This window comes from Zalophus californianus, chromosome 3 (assembly GCF_009762305.2).
Source record: "Zalophus californianus isolate mZalCal1 chromosome 3, mZalCal1.pri.v2, whole genome shotgun sequence".
Lineage (NCBI taxonomy): Eukaryota > Metazoa > Chordata > Mammalia > Carnivora > Otariidae > Zalophus > Zalophus californianus.
Genome location: NC_045597.1, coordinates 903,896 through 923,583, shown reverse-complemented (window position 1 = coordinate 923,583; position 19,688 = coordinate 903,896). Strand labels below are relative to the sequence as shown.

The following is a 19,688-nucleotide window of genomic DNA, read 5'->3' as shown; positions in this document are numbered from 1 at the left end:
CCACCTGGAGACCGAGGCCCCAAGCCGCGCCGCTACCTGCAGTCCTGGTTCGAGCCCCACGTGTGCGTCAGATGGCCGTGGGCTGATGCTCTCCCCCTGGAGGACAGACAGGAAACGACCCTTGGCTCTCATCACGCTCGTGAGGACGAAACAAGAGCAGACAGAACATCTGGAAACGATGAAATGACGCTTTTATTGTCCCCTAACACTCCCTGTGCCCCTCCAGACGCAGTAGCTGAGGAGGAGGAGGCCCGCCAGGACCTCCCCAGCGCTGCAGGGGCAGGGCGGCCATGGCCCCGCGCGGTCACCTGCCCCCCGGCCCCCTCGCCGCCCAGGCTCCAATCAGGAGGCAGTGATAAGAGAAAGACGACCAGCCGCCTGGAGCCAGGGTGACTGAACCTTGCCCCGGAGACCTGTCACAGCGGGACGGACGCGCTGTCCTTGGCCACACCATGGCGGGCCCACTGTGCCTCATCCTGCTCAGCGCCTCCCTGGCTGGACTCCCGCTGCCGGGGGGCAGCGGTAAGTGCCCCCTCGCCCTGCACACTGCAGGGGTGGCCCCTGGGGAGGAGGGGGGACGGCGGGAGTCAGGGTGATGCCACAAATCTCCACAGTGGGGAGAGTGGTGCCCGTCCCGTGCCGTGACATGGCCGGGCCTGGTGGCCTCAGCCAAGGGTAGCCCAGGGCCAGGCGTGCCTCCCTCCTTGTGGGTGGGGAGCGGCAGTCGCACACAGAAGCTCGTGGACAGAGGAAGAGGGAGAGACCAAGAGAGACAGAGAGACGTGCCCCCTCCGCGGCCAGAGCGAGCTGGGGGAGGCCCGGGGGGGTCACAGCAGAGAGGAGCTTCCGTGGCGGAAAGAGAATGAGATGGAAGCTGGTGCCTCCACCCTCAGGCTGGCTTGGTCAGGAGAGGGGGTGCCCAGTTCAAGGCTGGACAGAGAGGGGTCTCTGCACCTTCCAGGCCCTAGGCTGTCCAGAGAGAAGAGACCCAGAAAGGGGGCAAGCAGAGCAAAGCCAGAGGAGAGGGCAGGGGAGCGGCATCCCGGGGGCTCTTCGTGCCCTGGATGGAGAGGAGGGCCAGAGCCTGAGGGGCAGGCAGAAGGGACCCGGTGTGGGGGGACAAGGAGGCGGTAGGAAGTGAGAAGGGGGAAGAAGATCGGAGCTACCTGCGTGCTCGGTAGCGCGGCAGACCTTTGGGGTGATGGGGTATCCACAGACAAGTTTGAGCTCGGTGTCGCCTTGGAAGGCGAGAGCAATCGGAAGCGGGAGTGAAGCTAAGGTTTAGTGAGCACCTAGTGTGTCCCAGCCTCAAACTCACACAACTCTGAGACACAGCGAGTGACCCCTTTGTCAGCTTTAAGTAGCAGGTGCTGGAGCTGCGTCTGAAGCTCAGCTGCCTGGCTGCTGGGTCCAGTGTCTGGCTCTGCACATGGGGAGTGGGCGCTCTGAGAGGAGGGCAGGCCACCGGCCCTGCAGAGAGGGGAGGACAGAGCTCAAGACGCAGGTGCCCACCAGGAAGAGCCTCTGTGAGGGCAGGAAAGAAGGCAGACGGGGTGCAGGGCGAGAAAGGGCCTCGGGGCCTCCGTGGACAGCTGGCAGAGCGTGGGCGACCCAGCCTCAGCACAGCCCGAGCGAGGAGTCCCGAGGCTCTTGGATCCAAGATATTTCAGCGGGCAGGTCATGACTCATTTGAGAGTCACAGACCAGTTCAGTGGGTTTTTAAGTGAAATGGAACAGAAACAAGTAGAAATGTTGTAGTAAGTACTATTTCTTGAAAGTGCTGTGTGTGTGTGTGTGTGTGTGTGTGTGTGTGTGTGTGTGTGTGTGTCCTAGGACTTGATAAAAGCTTTCTCACAATGGCACCGCGTCTCCCCCCTTAACGGGAGCTGAGCCCTGGAAGGGTGGTGGGCTGGGCGCAGGTAGGGGGACCAGGAGGTGGCAGTCCCAGGACCCCAGGGCAGGGAGAGGTGAGGGAGGGTTTGGGGCAGCCGTGTGAAGCTCTGCAGGCCGTGCAGGGGGGCTGGGGGGCACCTGGAGCCTGGTCACTCATGGGGTCACGAGGGAGGTAGGTGCGAGGAAGGGGCCCTCTTGCAGTGCAGGGGTGAGCAGATCCTGCGGGGGGAGAGCAGGCCGCTGCTGAGGCCCTCTGGGCGACAAGTCCCTGCCTGTCGCCAGTGTTCCTCAGCCCGGAGCGCGCCAGCAGCATCCTGGGGCGGGTCCGCAGGGCGAACTCGTTTTTGGAAGAGATGAAGAAAGGGAACCTGGAAAGAGAGTGTATGGAGGAGATGTGCTCCTTCGAGGAGGCCCGCGAAGTCTTTGAGGACACCGCCAAGACGGTAAGGGCCGGTGCGCAGGCGCCCTGCAGCAGGGGCTCCCCAGGGTGGAGGCTGAGACAGAGCAGCCCCGGGCCCCCCGTGTGTGCAGGGCGGGGAGAGGGCAGTCCTCCTCCGCCACCTGTCCCGCGGGGGCAGTGGGGGCGACTGAGGACAGCGTGAGGTCCTGTCTGGTAGGAGGGCCGTGAGGCCGTCCGGAGGTATTGTTAAATCAACTCTAAAAGGTAAGGTGTTCGTTTAAAAAATGATTCACGGCTTCAGCCATGCCTCCCTGGGCTGGGCCGCACACGGGGACACGGAGCCGGCGGGTTTTGCCCAAATCCACGACCACCGCCGTAATTGACGTGGGCACCTGAGGAGCTGCGCTTATAGAGTTAATGCATTGCCAGTAAACATTCCGTCAGAGACAAGCCAACTCTAAATGTGGAAATATGGAAAAGCAAAGAAATCAGAGTAGCTGAAACAACTCTGAGAAAGGAGAGGAATCACTCTACGTGACTTGAAGCCTCCCTACGAAGCTACAGGAACCGCAGAGGCGTTTAGTGCGTGTTTTGGGAGAGGGACAGATACAGAAATCAATGGGATAGACTAGAAAGTGCATAGATTGACCCATGAAAATATGGCCAATTGCTATCTGACAAAGGCTCATAAACAATTCAATGAAGGAAGAATTGTCTTTTTCAACTGATGGCATTGGGACAACTGCCTATCTCCATACAGAAAAGGTCAACTTTGACCTAAACCTCACGACGGAACAAAAATTAACTCAAAATGATCATAGATCTAAAGGTAAAACATAAAACTTCAGGGCGAAAATTGTCATGACATGGAATTAGGCAAAATTTCTTAGACACAACACCAAAACCACAACCCATCAAAGAGAACACGGGTAAATGAGACTTTACTCAAGATTTAAGACTTGCTCTGTGAAAAATCTTGAAGAATAAAGATACAAGCTATTAACTAAGAAAATGCTTGCCAACTGTACACCCAACAAAGCATCTGTATTCAGAATACATGAGGAACTCGCACACTCAGCCGAAGAGCATCAGTGACCGACTGACGACACGGATCGGAAGACGTGAACAGACCCGTCACAAGGGCGGACGCCCCGTTGGCAAGTGCACGCAGCAGACTCACGACCTCCTGGGCCCTTACGGAAGTGCGGACCCCTCCCTGCAGGCTGGAAACCACCGACGGGACCCGCGCCGGGCAGGTGCAGCGGCCTGGACTCTGCTGGATCGCGTCTCCTAACGCTGTTGCCCTCTGACCCCGCGAACCCCACTCCTGAGCACAGATCCTGCTCACACGGACACCTGGGTGTGAATGTCTATAACAAGTCCAGTCACCATAGCCCCAAACTAGCAGTGATGCAGGTGTCCTTGTTTGGGTGGCCCCTGGATCAACAGTGGCGGTGTTCCACTCAGCAATGGGACAAGCCGCTGGTGCGCAAGGCACTCGGGTGAGTTTCGGAGGCATCGTGCCGAGTGAAGGAGCTGGTCTCCCCAGGTTGTGCGAGGTGCTTCGAAGTCTCGGCCGGGACGAAGAGCAGATTTGTGGCTCTGGGGGTGCGGCTGCCATGGGCTGCGAATGTCGGGGGGCTGGAGCTGTTCTGTGTCTTGACTGAGGTCGTGGTGGCACAAATGCGGGCATGTGCTGGATTTCACAGAATTGTACATCAAAATAGTCGTTTTTTGCTGTGTGATTCTTTTCTCACTGAAATTTTAAAGAGACAGTGTCTGAGTTTCCTGAGGCTTCTGGAAAGCACCACAGAACAAGCAGAAGTCACTCTCACAGTCCCGGAGGCCGTAAGTCCAAATCAAGGTGTTCGCAGGTGTCAACACAAAATGTACAAACCCTTTAGAATTTCTTAAAAAAAAAAAAAAATGAATAGAGGCTTGTTTGAGTCCAGGTGAGGACCGCTGCCCAGGATACACAACCTTCTCAAAGAAGAGAGCTCTGGGGAAGGAATGTTTAGTACAGGGTTATATATGCTTCCTGTTACTTCAAGAATTACAAATCATCATGAAGAACATTCCAGAAAATTCCAAACTTTATCTTATGCTTTTAGTATGTGCAAAATTGTAGGCTTCAGAGGTATGGGAACTTAGGAAGACGTTTACTCTTAATTATATATATATATTTTTTTAAAGTAGGCTCCAAACATGGAGCTCAACGCAGGCCTTGAACTCAGGACCCTGAGATCAAGACCTGAGCTGAGATCAAGAGTCTGGGGCTTGACCGACTGAGCCGCCAGGAGCCCCAGGGAGACTTTTACTCTTCTCTTTAGTTTGTCTTTAGTCTTTTCAGTTATCCACTAACGAAGTACGATGTGCACTGGGGGCAGCAACAGAGACCGTGCCCTGAGGTTCTGCCGAGTCATTCCGACCTCGGTCCCTATGAAAGTGTAGCTTCCCTGGGCGCCCAGGATTAGGGCCCACAAACAGTGAAAGTGGAAAGGTTCCTTTTGCAGGTCTGCGGGAGAACAAGCTCCACGCCTCTCCCTCTCTGAGTGTCGGGCGCTGCCAGGGGCCCTGGGCCCTCCTTGCCTCGTAGGCACATCCCTCGGGCTCTGCTCCGCTTCCGCGTGTGGCTCTCGTGCCCTTTCCGTCTCTCCTGAGAGCACTCAGGGTCGGCCCTGAGCCCGTGGGGCCTCCTCTCCAACCTTAATCACAACTGCCCACACCCTGTTTCCATTAAGACCACATCCTGAGGTTGCACCTGAAGTTGGGGGCGGGTGTGCACTGTTCAAACTAGGGAACACAGCAAAAGTGATTTTTAAGACCATGAACTATTTTTTAGTGTAATATAGGCTTTTGGTGCCCTGTTTTAACCTAATCACCAATTACCATTTTTTCAATTTAACATGATTATTCACCAAGCATCTGGTCCCTTATTGAATCTTTGACCCAGATATCTTAACTCAAAACCATTCATTGATCCGCTTGGGTGTAGCAAACAGAGCAAACCATTTCTGGTATAATCCATTCCTCAGTGATTAACTTAAAAATAGGTTTTCAACATTCAACAGAGCTGGTGCATCTAGGATGACCAAAGTCCCATCTGTACAGACACAGCAGATCTGAAAACTTCCCTCTTAGGCTGAGGAGCCCCAGAGCAAAGTGCGCCAGGAAAGGCCTCCGTTTGGGAAAGCACCCTATTCAGGCAGAGCGTGGTGGTTGTGTGAAATGTCTGTCTTTTCCCTAATGTATTTTAAAATCTTCTTTCCCTTTTAGACTGAATTCTGGAATAAATACAGAGGTGAGATGTTTTCTACTTTAATGTTGAATGGGGTTCATTCAGACATTGAAATAGAGAGAGATTGTATTTGAGTGTTTGAAACTACTTCCTGAATTTCCTTTCCACTCCTGCTTATTTCTTACTCACCTAAGACTTTTCCTCTCTGAGTGTTTTCATAATAGTTATTGTGAAATTATTTTTTGTAACTTTATGCCAATTCTGGTTTTGTTACTTAAATGTAGATTTAGTTAGTTCACTCTCACTTGAGGAGTACCAAGCTCTATGGTAATTTTTTTAATCCAAGGTATTAGGTAGAAACAAAGAATAGAGTCTGAAAGATTAGGTCTTCTAAGAAGATTGAATGTTTGCAGCTTGTGAAATGGTATAAATCATGACTCATGTCTCATTCTGGTAACACTTCTCAAATTTCTCAAAATGGCCATTGGACCTGTCTCTAAATTAGATTGTCCAAATGCACCAAGAAATGTGAAGTCCCATGTTAGTGCTGGACAGTAATGTTTGCATTTTGGTTTTACCTCCAGACCATCTGGGACGAGGCCCCCAAACACGGGTCTTGTCAGTGCTGAGCCTAGAAATAAGTGTCAGGGAATCCCCCGCCCTCTGACCTCCCAGCTGGTCCAGCACGGTCACCAGCCCAGAGCCCAGAGCTCCTCACTCTGTTGAAAACACACTGCCAAACATCTCAGCAGAAATAGAAAAGCTTATCAATGGCCCAGTTAGATAAGAGCATCACGTACGCTGAGCGGCAAAAGGTGGGGGTAAAATGAGGTCCAGATGGGAGAAATGTTTACAGGGAGACAGGAAGAATTTCAGGTTTATTCAAGCTCTCTGAACAGACGTGCCAAGATCAACAGAGCAAAGCCATTTCCACCACCATGGGAGCTGCCTGCCAGCTTGGTTCCCAAACCCTGTCTCTGCAGACGGCGACCAGTGTGAGAGCAGTCCTTGCCAGAATGAGGGCCAGTGCGCAGATGGCCTCGGGGAGTACACGTGCACCTGCTCGGAAGGATATGAAGGCAAAAACTGTGAGCTCTGTGAGTTCTCTTCCCGGTGTGTCCCTTCAGCTCGGGCTCACCTGACGCCAGGGGCCAGGGAAGGAGCCAAACCTCCCAGGGAAACGGTCTCGGGTTCCTCCCGATTTTGAGTCTGCGCTCCCGCACGCTGTGCCATGTAGGGACAGCAGATGCAGTAAAGTTAGAGCCCAACGTCTCCTACAATCCGCTCGGTTTTCGGGTGCGGTGAGAGACACGCAGCCACGTCTCTTCCTCTGAGAGGCTTGTGGCATATTCGTGGAGTGCTGGGCCCATAACGCAGAGACGAAATCGGGCTGTCTCTCTCCCGGGGTGGCGCCCCCCCTCACTGGCTACGGAATTCTTTGCGGTCCTGGCAGCGGCTCTGAGTCACCGCCCTCCACTCACAACTGTTAGTGCGAATGTCAATTCCAAACCGTCCGGGGTTGTCCAATTACAAAACTGTGATATATTTAATGAATTCTACATGGAGAAGTCACTGAGAGTTTTCCTGATATGGTGATTAGTTTAATAAAATTAGATTTGTATTAGGCCAGCTTCCCCCTGATACAGGAAGTTTCGCATTTCTCCCGGGTAACTTCCTTTGTAGTCTGCAGAGTGCGCTCTTAGCTTGGATTTTTTGGGCTGGTCCCCGCGGGGACTGTCAGCTGCGAATCCTGCCGCCCAAAGCCCAGAGCCGCCTCTGCGGCTCACCGCGTGGCTCAGCCCCGAGCCACCATGCATCGTTTCTAAAGTTGCGCTAATGTTGATCTTCTCACTGTAATCATTTCATCATCAAAACCCAAATGCAGAATGTAACGTAAATTGCCGTGGTGGCCTCAGTGATGTGAGCTGGGGACTGGGTGTGGTGTGCGTGCTGGCTTAGTCAGAGCCGCCACGCCGCGGGGACGTGCTCGGCCCAGCCTCGAAGCCGCCGGAAGCTCCACGGCCTCTGCGTGTCAAAAGCGTCCCGTGCCGTGCCAGGTGGCCTGAGTCCAGCACACGCCCCCGCCTGTCCCTCCTGCTGCCGCACCGGAGCCGGGACCCCAGTGTCTGAGATGCATCCCGGCCCCTTTATTCTGGGGGGATCCTCCAGGCTCAGTGGACTGGCCCGTGGCCACGCGGCCCGTCCGTGCCTGAGCACCTAGCCCCAGGGCCCGTCCTCGTGCATGCGGCCTCCGCACTCAGGGCTTGCGGCTGTGGGGAGGGCCGCGTGCCCTTCTGAGGGCTGAACTTGAGACCCACCAGCGTCCAGGGCCCTCCGGGGGCGTGCTGGGCTTTCTGCAGGACTTTCTGGAAGTCTGGCGCCCAGGGCGCTGCAGACACCATGCCGTCCCCATGCGGTCTGGGGAGTGGTGGGGCGGGAGCAGTGTGGACACACAGAGGAGTGGACCCCAGCCTGTCGCCTGCTCTGGGTGCCTGTCCTGTTTGCTTGGCCCAGCTCAGAGGCATCGGCCACGTGTTCCTGGCCCTCTGCTGCAGCTGTCGGGTCCCCGGTGGGGTTGGCGGGTGCGTGGATGGGCCCCTGGTGCTGCCGTCCCTCCTCCGGGCTAGGTGCGGCCTCAGTTTCCCCGGTCTGTCGTGTCCTGCAGCCACGCGGAAGCTCTGCAGCGTGGACAATGGGGACTGTGAGCAGTTCTGCAGGGAGGAGCAGAGCTCGGTGGTATGCTCCTGCGCCGGCGGGTACGTCCTCGGAGACAACGGCAAGTCCTGCATCTCCACAGGTAGGAGTGCGTGGGCCGGAGTGGGCAGGCCCGCCAGCATCCCACTGGTTCTGGGAACTGAGGACTGGGGCCAGCAGGACTGCCTAACTCCCCGGGTGCTGGTGAAGACAGGGTAGTGCCTGGCTCGTGGCCAGCCCTGAGTAGCCACGACATGCTTGTGACCGTGGCACGCCCTGTCACCCTGGAAGGCTGGAAGTTGGAGCAGGTGCAGGGCAGCATGGGCTATCGGGGCCACAGACTTGGGGGGGTGCAGGAGCTGCAAGGGGCACCACGGACCCCCAAGAATGAGTAGGTTGGGCAGGCCCCAAGCAATGGGCTTTAGTTTCCTTCTCTGTGATGAGAACCGGGCCGTCAGTCTGGCCCGGAGGCTCCCAGAGGGCATGGCCCGGTGAAGGGACCTACACAGGGGGTCCTCACCGCTGCAGGCCCATCTGGACCAGAGCTTCTGAGAGGCCACTCCTCTCTCTCTTAACTCACGGTGGCCCCACGTGCTCCTCAAAGCCTGGCCCCCTGCCTGACCCACAGCTCCGGTCAGGGTGGAGAGTCTCGGGCATTCCAGAAGCTGGACACATTCCCTGCCTTGTGACAATGGCCGTCCTGTAACCCGGGCTCTCGGCGGTCCCCTCTGTTCCCCCCACTCTCCCCCCCCCGCCCCAGGTCAGGTCGGGAGAGTTGTGCCTGTGGGGCAGGGAGGCTCTCGCTCTGCTGAAGCCGGCCATTCTTTCAGAGCCTTTCCCCTGCGGGAAAACCACGACGGGGCGCCGGAAGAGGTCGGCGGAGACCGCTCACAGTGGCGAGGGCCCCTCGGAAGCCGAAGCCGGCATGCAGGAGCAGTCCGACCCTGGGGACCTGCCTCCCACCCAGAGCACTATGCTCCTGCTGCCCTTCAACGGGACAGACTCCAGCACTGAGGACGTGAGAGGCCTGGTCCGGATCGTGGGTGGGCAGAACTGCAAAGACGGCGAGTGTCCCTGGCAGGTGACTGGGGAGCGGGCCTGGGTGGCGCAGGCGGCGGACACACCCCGCTGCTCCGGGGCGGACGGTGCAGAGATGCCAAGTGGGCCCTGTCCCTCCCTGCTCCCCGTCCAACCCCATCTGTGTGCCCGTGAAGGACAGAAAGAAGAGGTAGTCCCGCCATGGCTACCGGCCGGGCTGCAGGCTCAGTCGGCAGGGGGGGCGCTGCCCTGCACGGCCGAGCCCTTGGCTTGCTCTTCTGACCACCAGCAGAAAGAGTCACTCCCCTTGCTTCCTCTCTAATCTGGTAAAAAGATTTTTGACCAAAATGTGAATCCTGACAAGGCAGGTAGTAATTCAGAGAAGAGTGCATCCATGTGTTTGCCAAGGAAAAAAAATCCCTCTTCCCTTGTTGATTTGGACTAAGGTTGCCTGATGTAGCAGAGAACAACACAGGACTTGTGCTTTGAGCTTCAGATAAACAATGAACAATTTTTATTTATTTATTTATTTGAGAGACAGAATGAGATAGAGAGAGAGAGAGAGAGCACAGGAGAGGGGGGAGGGGCAGAGGGAGAAGCAGACTTCCCGCCGAGCGGGGAGCCCGATGCAGGACTCGATCCCGGGACCCTGGGATCATGACCTGAGCCAAAGGCAGTCGCTTAACCAACTGAGCCACCCAGGCGCCCAACAATGAACAATTTTTAATGTGGATATGTCCCGAAGACTACGGGGGACACACTTACACTAAAAACTGTTTGCTATTTATCTGATTCAGGTTGACCTGGGGGTCTTCTATCTTATCTGGCAATCCTAACTCCGGCTTTAGGGTTTAGAAGCCAAAATGGCTTCACCTACAAGCAAAACTCCAACAACCTTTAGAAATGAGCTCAGCTTGCTCCCACTCCAAGCTCCGCAACGGGCGTGCATTTGCCTGAATTATCAGGAGGCCAGGGAGGAGCGATTCAGGGTGCAGTCACCTTGCCTGCAGCATGCATTCACAGAGAACTGTTGTGGGTCCGACGTGGCCCTGGGCGTGGAGTGCAGGACGTGAGATCTGCTCTGTCCCCTGAACTGTGCACATCTAGATCCAGGAAGGGCGGCGAGCCCACCCGAGCCACCCCGCTGGAGTGGGTGTGTGACTCGCACATGCAGCCACGGGGGCGGGGGGGGGGGCAGCCGCGGCGGGGGGGCAGCCAGAGGAGCTGCCCCCACCCCCGGCCCCCGGGTGGCATGGTGGTGGCTTTGGTCGCAGGCAGAGAGGATGGGGGGATGCACCCGGGCATCGGGGTCCTGTGCAGGGAACTCCTGACTCCTAGCCTCCCTCCGTGTTGGGAGGAAGAGGTGGGATGCGGGTACGGGAGCCTGACTCTCCGCCACTGGTCACCCGAGCTGGCTTAGGAGCTGATCAGTCACACGGTCTTCAAGGGCTCTTTCAGAACCTCAGGTTGTTCCCTGTCCCACTGACGGGCATATGCCCCCAGCCAGGAACTCCCACCCACTTGCTCGCAGGGTGTGGAACTCTCCAGGAGAAGCAGGAAGGGCTCCTCTCCAGATTTGCGAGCCCCGCTCTCTGGGGGAAGGGGTGGTGCGTGCGCACTGCCCGAGCTCCCTCCCTCTCCAGTCCCAGCGGGGAGAAGGTCACCCCCAGGGGGACCCACATGGATTCCAAGGACACTGCCCTTGAACGGGGGCACACCTGTCCCAACACCAGAAACTGTTGTCCCCAAAGCCTGGCGCCTGCCTGGTCTGGGCTCTAATTCATAGCCACATAGCAAAGGTTTCTCACGTCAAAAACCGTGGGTCCACGGGAGCTCTGGAGGGTGTGCGACTGCTCGTGTCCTGGGAGCCTGCGGCCCAGGCGCAGAAAGCCAGGGGAAGCGCGGCTGAAGGCTCCCCGGGCACCCTCGCCGGCACGCAGTGGGCCCTCGGCGAACGTCCGCTGAGTCTGCCAGGGCGCTGCTCCGTGCACAGGAGCTGCCCAAACCCGCGCGGGGTCCGGGCACGGGCTGGGGGGCAACTGGGCAGGGGCAGGGGCCACCGCCCCACCGCGAGCCCCACAGTGAGGGAGGCCAGTGGCTGAAGGCCCCTGGAACTCGCAGCAGTCTGCAGGTTCCAGGCTGGAGGGCGGCATGGGGAGGCCCTGACGCAGGCCCGGAGGCCGAGAGGAAAGCTCCCCCACTCCTCTTCTCCAAGCCAGACCCAACCTGGCGGACTCGGGTGTGCTCCTTGCAGGCTCTGCTCATCAACGAGGAAAATGAGGGGTTTTGCGGGGGCACCATCCTGAGCGAGTACTACATCCTCACAGCGGCTCACTGTCTCCAACAGGCCAAGAAATTCACGGTGAGGGTAGGTAAGTGGTGGCACGACCCCTCCGCCGCCCTGCAGGGCCCCCTGGCACTTATCTTCAGAGCCGCTGGCTGGAACCACGGGTTGACACAACGGAACCCTGGGGGCGCAGGTGGGGGGTGTCACGGAGCGGGGGGCTCTCCCTGACGTGCTCCAGTCCAGGCCCGGTGCCATGAGCCTCCCCTCAGTGTCCCTTCCTCCAGGAAGGCTTCCAGAGCTCCTCCTCAACGGTCTGAGCCCGGAGGCGGCCCGTCACATTATCTTGTAATGTCTGTCCTTCTCTACCAGCCACAAATGCAGCCACGCATGTGATCGCTAGTTCTCTCTGATATAGTGTTAAAGTTCCCAGATGAAATTAATTTTAGTAATATCTCATCGTCCAGTATACCCAAAATATTATTTCAGTGTGTAATCAATTTTAAGAGTATTAATGAGACATTTTGAGTTTGTGTTTTCATTCCCTGAGAATTGACACAGCACGTCCCTGTTCCGACCGGCCGCGCCGCCCTCCAACGACCGCGGGGTCCAGAGCCGGCACCCCGCCACGTGACAGTCTCAGGAAATGCCTGCCTGAGGCGCTGGCCACGGTTATCAAGTGTGACCGGCGGTCGCCCCTGGGGAGCGACACTGGAGGTCGCTTTTACTTGCTTTATGCTTCCCTTCATTTTTCAGATTTTCTAGTGACCATATTCCACTTCTTCATACAAACACAGTAACAGCTGCTCTGAGCAGCAACGTGCAGGTGAGCGCACGGCCCACCCTGAGCGGAGCCCCCCGCCCTGTCCTCGCCGCTCTGCAGGTGAGCGGGACACGGAGCAGGAGGAGGGCGACGAGGTGGCGCACGAGGTGGAGATGATCATCAAGCACAACCGCTTCGTCAGGGAGACCTACGACTTCGACATCGCCGTCATCAAGCTGAAGACGCCCATCACCTTCCGCGTGAACGTGGCCCCCGCCTGCCTGCCCCAGAAGGACTGGGCCGAGTCCACGCTCATGACGCAGAAGACGGGCATCGTCAGCGGCTTCGGGAAGACCCACGAGAAGGGCCGCCCGTCCAACACCCTCAAGATGATGGAGGTGCCGTACGTGGACAGGAACACGTGCAAGCTGTCCAGCAGCTTCAGCATCACCCAGAACATGTTCTGCGCCGGCTACGACTCAAAGCCCCAGGACGCCTGCCAGGGGGACAGCGGGGGCCCCCACGTCACCCGGTTCAAGGACACCTACTTCGTCACCGGTATCGTCAGCTGGGGAGAAGGATGTGCACGGAAAGGGAAGTACGGGATCTACACCAAGGTCACCAACTTCCTCAAGTGGATTGACAGATCCATGAAAGCCAGGTCCACGGCCCCAGTGCCCGCGGGGGGCCCTAGGCCTCACCCCCATTAAAGTCATTCCCTCAAGACCCCCTGGCAGCCGCTGGTGTCTCGTTTGTGCTCACACGGGCGGCGCCTGGAGCAGGTCTCCCGTCTGCGGTGACGAGGTCTGGGCAGATCCCTTGTCCTGGTTTTCTCTGGCTCTGCCCTAGAGAATTTTCCTTTGCAACACTAGAGCCTGCCGTTCCCTCGCCGGGATGCGGGGCTTCTTCGGGAAACGCTGTCCTTTGTAGGATCTGGACCCCCGGGATGACCAAACGCGCAATGGGCCGTTCCTGTGTGCAGTGGGGGCTTCCGGTTTTGAGTGCCCGAGGCTGCCACGTGGCTCAGGACACTTGGAGTAACTAGGTTCGGGAGCAGGGATCGGGTGGGGCAGGGGTCCCAGCACTGAGACAGGGTGGGAGCGCGTCCTCACGGGCAGGCTCTCCGACAGCCTCTCAGGGGCAGGGACACTTTTGCGTGGACTTAGCTGCTTCTCTCTTCTGGCTTCATGCTGGAATCAGCCGGGGCCACCGCCGCCCCCTGAGCAGCTCCTGCGCCCCCAGGGCTGGCTGCCCCAGTCCCCAGCGTTAAATCAGTGTGGACGCGGCCCCTCAGTGACCCCGCGCGTGCATGTTGCCCGGGTGGGGCTGTGGGAGGGGCGCGGCAAGCCCTTCCCGTCACCGTCCGCAGCGCTCCAGGCCCCCAACTAAGTGGCCATGAGAAGCAAAGTGCTTTAGAAAACACAATGGGTCACCTCAGACCAGACCCGCCGGGGCGTTTTCCAAATGGCCCTGCACAGTTTGTGTTTTGCGTAACTTCACTAAGCAAAGTTTCAAAGTTCCAGTATGAAGACGCCCCCAAATGTCACAAGCTGGGCAGAGTGTTTTGTAAACAGTAGATATTGCAAGGTTAGGAAAATCTTTGTGAATGGCGACACAGTTTCCCAGAGCTGGGCTGAGGAAAGCAGAGAAAGCCGAGGGCCGCGTGGGTCAGAGGCCCTCCCAGAGAGGGGCCCCGGCGGCACAGACCGCGGTCCTCTGTTCCCTGTGCGGCGGCACGCCCTGCACGGGTCAGGAGGTCGAAGGTGGTGTGGGGCCCAGAGAACTCGCGGAAGACCCACCGGCGAGAGCTGCCTTCACTGCCACGGCTCCCATCTCTCACTGCTGGCCGCCGATCAGCGACCGGGCTGCCGGGTGCATCGGAGGGGGAGACCGAGGCAGAACAGAGCGAGGGGAGCCCCGTTGCCTCCCCGGGTCGACTTATCCCCTCATCCAGAAGTAGACTCAGTTCATTGACGTTCTGGAGGAGGTGCTGGGGCACGATGGGGCGCACCTGCTCGCCCCCGTGCCCCGCACCACTCACCTCCCGTGAGGGGTGCTGTCTGCCTGGGGACAGCCTCGAGCACACGGCACTCCACCAGGCTGGTCCCTCGGGGACACGGGCAGTGGCGGCTGGGGTGGGGCCTGGGAGCCACAGGGGGAGAGGGCAGGGCGTGAGCGTTGCTCCTGAGACAGAGGCAGAGGTCGCAAGACGATCCCAATGAGCCCACTGAATGTGAAGGGTCACAGTCACCCCCAAACACAGAGGGGCTTCCACAGGCCAGGCCAGAGTTCGGTGGCGGGATGGAGCTGCCTCATGGAGGGCGGTGGGCTGGGGCTCCGTGCAGGGGCAGCCCCACAGCTAGGGCCACCACAGGAATCGCTGGTCGAGGCCGGTCACCGAGGACACCAAACCCCGGTGGGAACGTCCTCGAGAGGTAGGATGTTCAGTCTCAGAAATGACTTTTTCATCACAGACAGGACAGGTAGCTTTCTCTGGAGCAGATCACCCTGGGAGTCGTCATGCGTGGGGATCGTGTGGCTGGACCCGGAATGGGCTGCGAGGTCCCCCCGCGGTGTTGAGAGCGATTCTCGGGTTGGAGAACGCACTTGGTTCTTACAAAACGCCACCTGGGTCCAATGGTCACGTGGCGCAAGGCCCCAGGCTGTAGTCCACTAGGTCCCTTTACAGAAACGCTTGCTGAGCTGCCTCGGGCATCCCTCCGGCCACTCTGGCTTCCACGCTGGGCTCCAGGCAGCCGCCGCCCACGGGGTCGGCCCTCTGTGCCCGCGGGGTCGGCCCGAGCCCCTATAGACTCTGCTCGCCGGGCGCGGGTTTCTCGCCCTGATGGGGCCCCATCACGCTGCCCCTTATCCGCTCTCCTTCCAGCAGTGGGGCTTGTCGTTGTCGGGACCCCCTGCCCTCCTGGCGGGTGAGCTCCGGATGACTGTCGGCTCAGCCTGCATCCCCTGCCCAGAGCCGCCAATGTGGCAGCCTGAGCCTTGTCACAGGGGGCTGCAGGCAGGGCACCGCTGCCCGTTTCCTGGGACCTCACTCCGGGGAGGCCTGCCGGCTCCGGCACTCTGGCCTCAGCTCTTTGCCTCGGACAGGAAGACAGGGAGGCAAAGAGGTGTGAAACACTGAATCAATCCAATGAAGTCCCCGTCTGTGCCCTGTTGTAGGGCCGGTGGCCGTTCTCAGCAGCCCCACGTCCTCACGCCTGTGTTTGCAGGCGCGTCCTTGGCGGTGGCGGGGCCGGCCACGTGGTGCTGCTCCTGGGCCTCCTTGTCCTGACCGTCCGAGCCCTGGGGGAGACTTTGCTCCGAGGACTCGGCCTTTCCTGCGGCCATGGGGGCAGGTGGGGATTTCTCCAGCGTGAGATGGACCCGAGCTTGCCTGCACGGGCCCTCCCGTCTCTCTCATTAGTGACGCAATGCGGGTCCTCCTGGAGCGACGCCCAGAGGGCCACGGGCGCGCAGGGCCTAGCCAGCAGCGGGCTGACAGCCTGTCCCAACAACCGCCACCACCCAGCTTGCTCTGCACACCAGCCCCTCAGCCCCGCTCTCCCTCCCGCACACACTGAAATAAGAACGTAAACCCGAATTTATAATCTTCAAACTGCATGTTGAAATGATACTATTTTGGGTCTATTGTGTTAGATGAGTACATTATTAAAATTATTTTAACTTCTTCCTGATATTTTTGTTTTTGTCTTTTTAAAGATTATTTATTTATTTGAGAGCAAGAATGAGAGAGAGAGAGAGAGAGCACGAGAGGAGGGAGGGTCAGAGGGAGAACAGACTCCCCACTGAGCGGGGAGCCCGATGCGGGACTCGATCCCAGGACTCCAGGATCATGACCTGAGCCGAAGGCAGCCGCTTAACCGACTGAGCCACCCAGGCGCCCCTCCTTCTCTTGATGTTTTAAATGTGGTGCTGGAACGCTCTTCTGACCCCTGGGGCACGCGCCGGTCTCTCCCGCACGGCCCCGTTAAGCGCACCTTCCACACAGCAAGTAGCAGGACTGGGGAACACCAAGCGGGTCCTGTGCCTCCAGCGGTCAGAACCTTCACCATGTCGTGCCAGTGACAGCGTGGTTTGTAAGAGACCCACGCGTGACATCAGACCGTTTGCGGCACGGTACACAATCTTCCGCAACACGGAACAGTCACAGGGCCTTCCACCAAAGGGGGTCCGTGGGACTGCAGTTCTGGCAGGGCTGTGGATCAGGTGGGCAGCCAGAAATGCCCTCAGTAAAGTGGAACGTGGACAAACATTGTATATCACTTTTGGTAAATGCATCACGTGGCTGGCACAACGACAAGAAACAGGAGGAGCAAAAGAATAAAACGAAAGAGGGGCGCCGGGGTGGCTCAGTCGGTGGAGCGACTGCCTTCGGCTCAGGCCATGATCCCGGGGTCCTGGGATCGAGTCCCGCGTCAGGCTCCCTGCTCAGCGGGAGGTCTGCTTCTCCCTCGGACCCTCCCCCGTCTCATGCTCTCTCTATCTCATTCTCTCAAATAAAATCTTTAAAAAAAAAATAAAACGAAAGAAAGGTGAGCATGACCGCAGCCATCGCTGCTCAGTCTTCCATCAAGTGGCCCTTATCCTCATACCCCAAAATGGCACTTAGAGCTCTAGCCATCACACCTGTGTCCCAGGCAGCAGGATGGAGGGAGGGACAAAGAAACAGCCAAGGGCCACACAGTCATCTTTTAAGCAGCTTTCCAGGAGCTGCGACCTGGCCCTTCTGTCTACACCCTGATTTCCAGCTCCTGTCCTGGAGCCGCGCTGCCCCCCCCTGCATCCCCCCCCCCCCGCCCCCCCCGTCCCCCCCGTCCAGGACCAGAAACTGCAAGGCTGCCCCCTGCCGTCCTTTACCTCCGTCTGCGATGCTCCCACGTCCCACCCTTCCGGCTCCTGAGCTGACGCAGATCCAGCCTTCACAGCTCGGTGGGAAAGCGGCTTCACGCTGGCCTGGCCGCCGTGGCACCTGGTTCTCCTGGTGTCTGACAGATGGCTTCTCTGCGGCTCCCTGACTTGCACTCTGCCTGGAAGGCTGGTTCGTTGTGTGGAATGACTGGTGAGGTCCTGGCCCCACACGGCCGGCCCTCCAGGCCCGGCTTCCTGCTCAACCCCCAGCACCCGGCCAGACTCTGGCGCACGGAGGGGGCTCAGCAAGTACCTGCCAGCCTCTAGCTTCCCGTCCCACCACGCCTCCCTGCGCGCCCAAGGTCTTAGCCAAACGGGCCACTTCCCTGATAGCTCTGGGGCAGAGCGCAAACCGTCCTCCGCCTGCAGAGCCAAGGACAGCGGGGAAGCTCCTGTTCAGCGGGGCTGCTTCTCCAAACCCCCATGGCCACGCCACAGCCACCCAGGGCATGGAGGCGGGGGCCTGCAGGCCACTAGACCGAGGGGAATACGGGCTGGAGGTGCTGTAGAGGAAGGCTCAGGAGCACGAGAGGTCAGGAGGCAGTGGGCCTCCCACAGGCTGTGCCCGGTGCCAACTCCCACCGGGTCCAGGAGCCCCCGGTTCACGGCTGTGGCGGTCCGCTCTGCTCCGGAAGCTGCCCGCAGGCCCTCGGTGGGCCGTCAGCCTCACGGTTACCTCTGTCTCTAAAGGGAGGAATAGCAGCTTCTCCCAAGGAGGACTGAGACCAAGCTGGAGAGCGCAGACCCGCAGTCACCGTCCACCGTCTTTGTGGACACGTGGCTCACACGAGCAGACACGGAAGCGCGGTCGGCCCCAGACCGTCCTGCCCTCGGAGCGCACCACACAGGCCCCAGCGAGAGCAAGTGGGTGCAAGGGCCGCGTACATCTGAGTGCCCGCTAACTCTTCCTTAAGGAACCGGCACAGCTGTTCCCGGACGAGCGAGGACCGGCTCTACGCACAGGTGCACGGCCAGGGGCCACGGCCACTTTTCGCACAGACGCACCGCCACGGCCTGCGGGAGGGAGGACTCGTTTAAGGATTAGAAGTGTTGATTGAAATATTCTTTTGAGTGAAATACAGAGAGTTTAAATGTTGATTCTTTTTTTTTTCTTTAAACTTACTTACTTAAGCAATCTCTGCACTCTCTGTGGGGCTCGAACTCACAACCCCTAGATCAGGAGGCACTCGCTCCACCAACTGAGCCAGCAGGGGCCCTGAGTGTTACGATTCTTAAACACACCACGAACGTTCTCCATTTCTGATACCTAACCCCAGAATGAAACATTCTGGGGCCAATCCGCACACGTGCCGGCCCATTTCCCGGAAAAGACCCGGCTCATGGATGCAGGCGACAGGGGAGGGTGAGAGAAGGGGAGTGAATTTAAGTCTGGGCAGCGGGGCTGCATGGTTTTCAAACTACTGTAAGGTCAGGAGGCACGGCTTCCAACAGCTGTGCTGCAGACACCGGCGAACGGGGCGCACGGTGCTCACGTGGCGAGCGCCACGGCACTGTTCCCACTCGAGCCTGGCTTTGCTGAGTAGAGGCCTCACATGCCGCCGGTGTGGCCTGCAGCTGTGACCCAGGGCACCAGTAAACCAGAGCCCTGACCCCCTCTCCCCACAGAACTTACTGGAAGGGTTCTAGAGACCAGGCGGGCACAACTCGAGAAAAGGGGACTTCCACAAGGGCCAGACCGCCTCCCGCTGGGCAGAGCCAAGACCTGCTCCCCTGGCTGCACGTGGACCAACCGCAGGCGCGAATGCTCTGCGCCCACGAACGTGAAGGGCGCCACTGTGCACACAGGCTGAGTCCAAACAAAGGCACCAAACCCGAAGTCTGTTTCCTCCGTGGCAGTACCAGCCAACCCCGGACTCTCGGGGTCACTACTCACGGCTCGAAGGAGCACGCAGGTCTACACTAGGCTGCAGGGCAACCCTGGGAAGCAGCACAAGCTCACCCTTCCTCACGCCCGTCATGAGAGAATGGTGCCCCGGAGAATGGGACGGCAGGGTCCCAGCCCCCGAGGGAGCCCCAGCACACGGTGATCCTGTGCCCGCCCGGAGGCCACACTGTCCTGAGGTCAAGAACCTGGCGATCATAAATCCGCCGCACACGCTCCGCACACGCACTCCAGGGCACATACGTCCCTCAGCTGGAATGTGGACGTGCCTACAGCAGGTGACAGAGTGTGATGTGGGAGGCTGGCTGGGCCCTTTGGGACACTTGTTCTTGGAACCTGCTCCAGGCTGTGAGGAGGCGGGAGCAACCGCTGGTGAGGCCCACCTGCACTGGAACTGGGAGCCCGAGCTCAGTGCCAACGCGCCTCCAGTGGTCACCAGCCCTGCAGGCCAGCTGGTGTCACCTCCCCCAAGCCCTGAGCTCATGCAGGTGCGCCAGCAAACAGGTTGCGGGCCTCCTGCCAGCATGCCCGGGGGTGGCCTGTCGG

General features: G+C 58.8%; 1 protein-coding gene across 2 annotated transcripts; it reads left to right on the top strand.

The window, feature by feature from the left end:
* Positions 1-399: 399 nt before the first annotated feature.
* On the top strand, positions 400-13,320 carry F10 (coagulation factor X). Of its 2 annotated transcripts, none has more exons than XM_027587996.2 (8): positions 400-522; positions 2,176-2,336; positions 5,570-5,594; positions 6,515-6,619; positions 8,197-8,328; positions 9,056-9,306; positions 11,518-11,635; positions 12,431-13,320. In XM_027587996.2, exons 1-8 carry the CDS (start codon positions 453-455, stop codon positions 13,018-13,020), a joined length of 1,452 nt encoding a protein of 483 aa, XP_027443797.2. In that variant the 5' UTR covers positions 400-452; the 3' UTR covers positions 13,021-13,320. The 2 variants fall into 2 exon arrangements, with proteins under 2 accessions (XP_027443797.2, XP_027443796.2); XM_027587995.2 differs by having other exon boundaries at positions 6,515-6,628; positions 12,431-13,309.
* The last annotated feature ends 6,368 nt before the right edge of the window (positions 13,321-19,688 follow it).

Coding starts and splice junctions, on each gene's coding strand:
- F10 (XM_027587995.2), top strand. CDS start 453: ATGGCGGGCCCACTGTGCCTCATCCTGCTCAGCGCCTCCCTGGCTGGA. Junction 6,629..8,196: donor AGGCAAAAACTGTGAGCTCT/GTGAGTTCTCTT, acceptor CGTGTCCTGCAG/CCACGCGGAAGCTCTGCAGC. Junction 9,307..11,517: donor ACGGCGAGTGTCCCTGGCAG/GTGACTGGGGAG, acceptor TGCTCCTTGCAG/GCTCTGCTCATCAACGAGGA.